Below are 8,272 nucleotides of genomic sequence, written 5' to 3'. Positions count from 1 at the left end.
GCGGCGGGCCCGGGGAGGCGGGGCTGCGGGCTGGCCCCGCCCCCTTCCCGGCTACGGCGTGGGACTGCAAACGGTCCGTCCCAGTGGCTGCTCATCGCTTCCCTGTGGCTCGTGATCATGGGCCAGGAGCCGCGCACGCTGCCGCCCTCCCCTAACTGGTACTGCGCCCGATGCAGCGATGCTGTGCCCGGGGGCCTGTTCGGGTTCGCGGCGCGGACCTCGGTCTTCCTTGTCCGCGTGGGCCCGAGCGCGGGCGCGATCCCCGGGACGCCCCCATTTCGAGGTAACTCCCTATCCCTGCCCCCACCTCTCCTGCCCTTCTTGCGTTCCCCGGAGGCGCCGAGTTTACGTCTCCAGCCACCCGCCTCTACAGATGGAGAAACTGAGGCCCAGGCTGGGGGAGAGTCCGCTCACAACCCCGACCTCCAGCGCCGAGCTACACCGCGCCGCGGACGAGCTCCTGCCGCCGGCTCGCGTGGGGCTGCTCGCCGGCGAGAAAGTTGCCCCTGCCTAGACCCAGGCTTTTTTATCATCTGTGGCCCCCTCCCCCACCCAGTGCGCGCGATCCCTTAGGAGCCTTCCCGGAGTTGGGGCTGCCTACACAGGCCCTAAGCAAGATCCTACAAATACATGATACTCAATTCTGTAAGATGAATGAGTGCAGCCGGGCGCTTTTAGGCTCCAAACTAGGTTTTGATTGTACCTTGGGATATGGCATGCCAGATACTCTACTCCAAACGATCACTTACATTCTTCATTTGGGCTGCTCCTCAGCCTGTGATCCAGGCACATCTGGGAATATCAACAGCATTTTATAGTTGAGAGGGCTGAGGCTCAAGGAGATGAAATGACTTGTCTATAGTCATGTGGCAGAGCCAGTACCAGCACTTAAGAGTTTTTGATTGAAATCAAAATATCCAGGTGAGTCCCTGGATATTTTTGTTTTACCGTGGGATAAGTGAGACCCCACTCATCACCTAATGGCAGTATGATTCGGCCACAAATCTTAGGTAGCACTTTAACCTGGAATCTGATTTTGCTTGAAGTCATAGGAGAGTTGGTGGGACACACCGAAAGAGTGTCTGGCTTCACGTTTTCTCATCACCCGGGTCAATACAACCTTTGTGCCACCAGCTCCGACGATGGGACTGTGAAAATCTGGGATGTAGAGACAAAAACAGTTGTGACAGAACATGCACTCCATCAGGTACCATGGTTTACTGGTTTCTCGGACTGTTATCTATCTGTGCCAAGGGTTCTTTTGTATGAAGTATAGATTTGCTAGCTCATCTGTGCAAGGTAACTTTTACAATTGTGTTCATTAATTAGATAAATTCTATATTATAAGAAACATTTTTGGGAGGCAATATTTATAAACTAAAGGTCAGCAAACTACACTGCTGCCTGTGTTTGCAAATTGTTTTACTATATAGCCAGTCATTCATTTGAGTATTGTCCACAATTTAACTACTGGCTGCTTGAGCGCTACACCCACACAGTTGAATAGTTGCAACACAGACAGTGTGGCCCACGGAATCTAAAATATTTACTGCCTGGTTCTTCACATGAAATACACCGCTGATGAAACTTGTTTCTAAACCAGATGATTATTTGATGTGCCTGCCCTTTGAGAGAAAAGAAAAAAATACTTAATCCTAGTAAGAACTTTGCATTAAACTGTTAAAGTAAGAAATTATTTTAAATGGTTCTTTCATCCTCAGTAACCTAAATTCTCTTAGCTTTAGGTTAGCATAGCCCTGTTATACAAGTGGTACTAACAGTATTTATTAGGTACCTATAATGTGCCTAGTATTACACTGGTTAAAAACGAAGTAAAAATTCAGCACCGACAAAGGAGAAGCAAATCTATTTTTGTTTTGTTTTAAAGCATACAATATCAGCATTGCATTGGTCTCCTCAAGTAAAGGACTTGGTAGTATCTGGAGATGAAAAAGGAGTGGTTTTCTGTTACTGGCTTAACAGAAATGACAGCCAGCACCTCTTTATAGAACCCAGGACAATTTTCTGTCTTACTTGCTCACCTCATCATGAAGATTTAGTAGCCATTGGGTAAGTACCGTACTATGTGTACTGATCACTTATTTTTGCTTATGATCATATTTTGCATTTGCTTTACCTTCTTCTGTCCCTTTATTCCTCAGAGGAAACCATTTACAGGTGTTAACCACCTCCCGAGACCTTGGCATCATTTAGTCCTGTGACCTCCAGATCCTTACTAGCTCTTCCACTCTGTTTTTAATTCCTTGGTTTCCATGATACTGTAGTTTCATCAGTCTTCATACCTGATTTCTCCAGTCAGCCTCCAAATGTGAGAACTGTCCTCTTTCACCTTTTTCCCCTCTTTTCTTGCCCTTGGATATAACATTTACTCCCAGAGAGTCAAATGACTCAGCTCTGTCTCTCTGGTCCTCAGCTCTCCCTCTAGACTGGGAAAGTGACCTGGCACTGGGATCTGTCTCCTCACTGATCACAAAGGTTGATTCACACAAGCCGCCTGAGTGGGCCTCCCCCTTTCCCTCACCACTCTCCTTCTCTCCCAGAGATGTCCATTCACTCTGGTTTGAAGACTTGATTAGCATTAGGATGTTGGAGGACAGGATTCAAGAGACAGGGAGGGGGAATATAAGGTAGTAAAGTATACATGGAGACAACTTTTTCAGTTTGTTACCCAAAAAAATGTACATAGACATGAAGCCAGGAGGTATCTGGGGGTCAAGAGAGTGTTAACCGGAAGGCAACAAGGGCATGTTTTTATGCTGATGGAGATGAGGCAGAAAAGGGAGAGCTTGTTGCAGGGGTAAGCCATGGTAAATACAGTAGTGATGTGGAGAAGCCAAGAGGGAACTGGATCTAAATCAGAGCAGAAAGAACAGCTGAGACTATGGAACTAGGTACAGGTAGGCTTGTAGATCTGGTTGAAAGAGGAGGGTGCTTCATTCTGATGGCTTCTGATTTTCTCAGTAAGGCATAAGTCAGAGAGGAGATGGAGTCAAGTTCAGGTGGGGGTGGGACTGGGTGCAGGAATAAGGTATGAAAACAATCATCTCAGAGAATAGGAAAATGAACTTAGAGAAATTGGAGGCCCAGTGGGCCCTTTTGAGCACCAAGCTAAGGATCATGGTCATGACTTTCAACTGTTCACACTGGTTGAGAAAGGAGATGGTTGAATTCAGCCAGGTTTGAGGTTTTGTGGAGTAAATACCCCTGAGAGAGGGGGGACAAGGAGATGAGGGTTTTTTTAAAGGGGTAACAGTGAGAATGGAAGGGGTCTGTGGATCGGCAGTCTGTGCAGTGGGAGTACTGTTGCAGTGAGGGTGCTAGAAAGAGGGAGCAGAAAGGGTGGTAGGCAGGGGTCAGAAAAGGTTAAATCAAACTGACCTTGAAAGACGAGCTGGAATTCACAAGAGAAGACTTTCAGGTACAGTCAGACGCAGGACTGAATGAGAATGATTGTTTTCCAAGGATCTTAAAAATGGTGATTGTTCCCTAAAAGCTTGATTGCCTGACTATTAGGTTACAGAACTGGGTGGTGTTCAAAGTCCATGTTTTCAAAGATTGATATATTCTCTGATTTCATTTTTTTTAATAAAGCTATAATGGGGGGAAATTTTTATAAAAGGAGAAAACTAAATAAATAAAGCTGTCAATGGTATTTTTCCCTGTAGGATTATGTAGTATGAAGGAAATGCAAATAGGTACGCACACTTTGGAAAGCAGTTTTGCACTTTTTAGTAAAGCAAAAGATGTGCGTATCTTACATCCTGACAGTTCCATTACTAGGCATCGAACCAGACATTGTCTTAGGTGTGTATAAGAACATTAATAGCAGCATGTTCTGTGTGTAACAGATAATGTGAGCCCTTTGAAAGGAAAATAAATAAAGAAATGAGGTATATTCGCACATTGGAGTACTACACAACAGTGTAAATGGCTGACCAGGAACAGAGTTACATGTGTTAATGTGGCTGACTCACAAACAGAATGATTGAAGAAAACAAGCCGCAGAAAAATAGGCCACAATGACATCGTTTATATGAAGTTTTAAAATACTGTATACAAAATAATTCTGTATCTTATTTAGGAATGTAAACAAAGAAAGGCTGGGAATGATGTAATGCAAAATTCATGGGGAGGAATTTCCCTCTGGGGAAGAGGGGGGCAGAGTTTGCTTAGGATGCGAGGGACAGAGGACTTCACTGTATATTGCTCATTAGTTTTTTCTTAGGCAGAGTGGTAGATACTTTGTGTCTGAAATACTTCCTCACTTAAAAAATTAGAATTTCTCAGCCTCTTCTGAGTTCCCTAAATGATAGCCTTGGAATACCCAGATCTAGAATTTTAGAGTTCTGCAGTTTTTGTTAAGTTTATAGTTCGAAAAGCAGGATCGCTGGTAAAAAGGAGGAGTTTTTTAGTGTGTTGGGACAGTTCGTCTCTAATGAGAGGAATTGCCGAGCCCCTATAAGAACTTAGAACTTAAGCGGCAACCATTTGAGCTTTGTGTCGGGCCGCATGCACTCTCTCAGGTACCAGAGTTGACAGTGGAGGAGCGTTTGAAAGGTCAGGAAGCATGAAATGAACTTTGGACAAAGGACAAAATTATTTCTTGTCTTCCCTTTTCCCCAACCCCCACTACACTGCACTTTTAAAAATGCACAGTAACTCCTAAGCCAAGAATTTTACTGAAAAACAAAGCATTTCCTATTCTTGTTTTTCAGCTACAAAGATGGCATAGTGGTTATAATTGACATCAGCAGGAAAGGAGAAGTCACTCACAGGTTTCGGGGCCATGATGATGAGATCCACTCCATAGCCTGGTGTCCTCTGCCTGGTGAAGACTGTCTGTCCATCAATCAAGGGGAAAATGCAGGTAGCGGTCACTTAAGGGAGGGTTCTGTACTTTTTAGAGCTAAAGAACACAATGGGTAGAATTGTATCGTTTGAATTATATTTAAAATATTAGGTTTTACAGATCAGATCTATGAAAGCGATAGCTAAGTTTCAGGAACCCTTGCAAACTATTTTTTCTTTGACATAAGTGCCTGTTTCATGCAAATTAAAAACAAAATTACCATCTCTATCCTAGAAGAACCTGAAATTCCTAATGGGAAAGTTATAGCACAGACTCCAGTAACAAAAGGCTGCTACTTAGCCACTGGAAGCAAAGATCAGACCATTCGAATCTGGAGCTGCTCTAGAGGCCGAGGTAAGATTGATGTTTGATATTTCTTTCACGGTATAACTTCTATTGATCCAGTAGAGGTGGAAGGTTTTTTATTCTGCCCTGTACTGAAAGCTTATCACCTGTCAAAAGCAGTTCTTTTACTTTTCTATCCAGAAAGTTGTTTCCCAGCCTAGCCTGGACTAGAACTCTGTGCTCTTAACATCTGGCATTGGAGTCGGAGGTGAGGGTTTCTGCTACATTCATTGAAGGGTCACTATTTGGTATGGAAGATAAGATGTTATGGAAACTGGGGTTATTGGAACTTGGCAAAGCCTTGATCAGAGGAATGGAAAAGATCACTAGAAGTTTTCATGCACAAATGCTGAATAAATAATATACACCCAATAGAGAAGTGCATGTTTAAATGTGAAAGCTCATTTATCCAAAGTACAGAGCCCCTCAGTCATTAAGCTTTCCTAAGCATTTCTTTGAGCAGAACTTTTACCTTAAGATTGAGAGAAAATCCAGCAGAGTGGATGTTACCTGTATAGTAAAAATCTAGCCTTTCTCTTTATAGCAGTCTTTTTTCTCTGCTTAATTGAAAACCATAGAAGCTATGTCATCCTTGTTCAAAAGCATTTGTGCATGTAAAGCAGGTAGCATAGTTAGGGCTTAGTCAGTGGTAGCTCTTAGTATCATTTGGGAAAACAGTGTTTTAGGGTTTGTGGATGGCTTTTGGACATACTTCAGTTGATACTCCCAAGTGGGAGTACATCGGGCTAAGAATCCATCCAGAAGGGTAACCTATAAACTTATGGACAACACTTTAATAATGCTGAGGAATTTAAAGATAATAATTAAATAAATAAATGAACTTATGGACAACAATCTTGGAATTTACTGATTCAGAATCTCAGCATTGGGTCCTGGCATATGCATTTTAGAAATTCCACCAGTGGTTCTCATACACCATGAGGACTAAGGACCACTGGTTAGTCGCAAGTCATAAGTGGAGGGACTTCCCTGTCGCAACATGTTAACTGCCAGACTTGTCCCCTTTGTTGGATTTCTTGGCGACTAGAAGGAAGAATCCCACCCTCTGTGCTTCCAGCTTTGGAGAATCAGATTGTGTTACCACCTGAGTGCTCAATTCCAGTTGGAAACTCATTTTCCCGCCCTCTAAAAGCTTCTTTGACTTAAATTAGCTAGACTGGTATTAACCACTGTGCATAATGTTACCATGAGAAAATGAGGTCTGAATTCTAAGTAACCAAACTAACAAACTTTTAAACCACAAACTACACAGTAGTCCCCTCTTATCTGAGAGGAATACATTCCAAGAGCCCCAGTGGATGCCTGAAACCCCAGGTAGCACCAAACCCTATATATACTATACTTTTTCCTTTACCTGCATACCTATGTTAAAGTTTTAATTTATAAAGTAGGCACAGGGAGAGAGTAACAACAATAATACACTAGAACAATTATAGTGATACACTGCAGTAAGTCATGTGAATGACTTCGAGGCCGTTATTTAGTAAAATAGGGTGTCTTGAACACAAGCACTGAGGGACCAGGATAATCTATCTGATAGCCTATGAAGTGACATATACAGGAACACATACAGCATGGATACATTGGACAAAGGGATGATTTCATGTTCAGGGCAGGACAGAGGAGCAGACAGCACAAGATTTCATCACGTTACTCGGAACAGTGTGCAATGTAAAACTTATGAATTGTTATTTCTGGAATTTTCCATTTAATGTTTTTGGACCACGGTTGACCACAGATAACTGAAACTGCAGACAAAGGGTGACTACTGTATTGTGAACTGCTAATGACTCTATGCATGTAGTTTCACTGTCTGGAGCACCCATGGACCTTCTTTAATCTGCAGGTGTGATGACTTTGAAATTGCCCTTTCTGAAGAGAAGAGGCGGCATAGACCCAACTGTTAAAGAGCGTCTGTGGTTGACACTCCATTGGCCCAAAGATCAGCCCACACAGCTGGTATCTAGCTGTTTTGGGTAAGTGTTTTTCTTGGTCATGCTCTTTGACATATTTTGTTCTCTAGCCTCAGGAATTCCTAGACTTCTTTTTCTAGACACAGAAGGTGGAAAAAGCAGTGGCTGAAGCTTATATTATGACAGGCCATTTGTAATGGAAAAATCACTGGCCCAATACCTGTGCTGTCTAATAACAGAGTTGGGAAAAGATCAAATAAGTATAACCTGGTTATTAAGAGTGTGGACTCTGAAGTCAGACAGAATTGAATTTCAGAATCAGTCTGTGACTTACCTGCTATATGTTCATGAGCAAGACCCTTCACTTTTCTGAACTTCAATTACTTCACATATAAGAAGGGGAGGTTACAGAATTTCCTATCTCTTAGGATGATTATAGCCATTCATTAAACAAAATTTGACTGCCAGCTTCTAGTTGCTTGCGATAATAGGCCCCTGCTTTTAAATAAAATAATACAGGTAAAGCATGTAGAAATCCCACCAAAACATTAGTCATGGCCCTAGCTGGTTTGGCTCAGTGGTTAGAGCATTGGTCCTCGGACTGAAGGGTCCCGGGTTCAGTTCCGGCCAAAGGCATGTACCTTAGTTGCAGGCTCGATCCCGGACCTGGTCGGGGTGTGTGCAGGAGGCAACCAATCGATGTGTCTCTCTCACATCGATGTTTCTCTCTCTCTCTCTCTTCCCCCTTCTTCCGCTCTCTCTGAAAAGCAATGGAAAAAATATCCTTGGTTGCAGATTAAAAAGAAAAAAGTTAGTCATGGCCCATCATGCACACCCCCCCACCCCCCCCCACTGACCCATAAAAGAGGTACTGTGTCTTAAATCCTTTGGGGCTATGCAAAATGTGGCATTTTCCAGTTAAAGCTGTTAGGAAAACCTGTTCAAAAGGTAATCAAGCACAGTGACATGGTCCAAAAAGAAGAAAAGCTACAATAAAGAACCCTTCCACCTCTGATTCCTCCAGTACTTGGTTCCCTTCCCCATGGAGTGACTCTTTTTGTGTGTGCTTCCAGAGATGTTCTTTGCATACTTCAGAATATGCAAATTATCTCCCTTGAGGAAC

The 8,272-nt window shown here is 43.1% G+C and overlaps 1 protein-coding gene across 2 annotated transcripts in view; it reads left to right on the top strand.

Annotated features, from left to right (window-relative positions):
* The first annotated feature begins 11 nt into the window (after positions 1 to 11).
* The window catches only part of GEMIN5 (gem nuclear organelle associated protein 5), a 34,261-nt gene continuing 26,000 nt past the window's right edge, over positions 12 to 8,272 (top strand). For both annotated transcript variants that reach the window (XM_081137019.1, XM_081137018.1), the window contains exons 1-6: positions 12 to 283; positions 1,047 to 1,207; positions 1,889 to 2,070; positions 4,737 to 4,888; positions 5,105 to 5,224; positions 7,083 to 7,212. In XM_081137019.1, coding sequence (XP_080993145.1) covers positions 118 to 283; positions 1,047 to 1,207; positions 1,889 to 2,070; positions 4,737 to 4,888; positions 5,105 to 5,224; positions 7,083 to 7,212 — 911 coding nt within the window. In that variant the 5' untranslated portion in view covers positions 12 to 117. The remainder of the gene's footprint in view (positions 284 to 1,046; positions 1,208 to 1,888; positions 2,071 to 4,736; positions 4,889 to 5,104; positions 5,225 to 7,082; positions 7,213 to 8,272) is intronic.

This window comes from Miniopterus schreibersii (assembly GCF_964146895.1).
Source record: "Miniopterus schreibersii genome assembly, chromosome: 4".
Taxonomy (NCBI): Eukaryota; Metazoa; Chordata; class Mammalia; order Chiroptera; family Miniopteridae; genus Miniopterus; species Miniopterus schreibersii.
The sequence above is the reverse complement of the archived record's forward strand: the minus strand, read 5'-3'. Positions and strand labels throughout refer to the sequence as shown.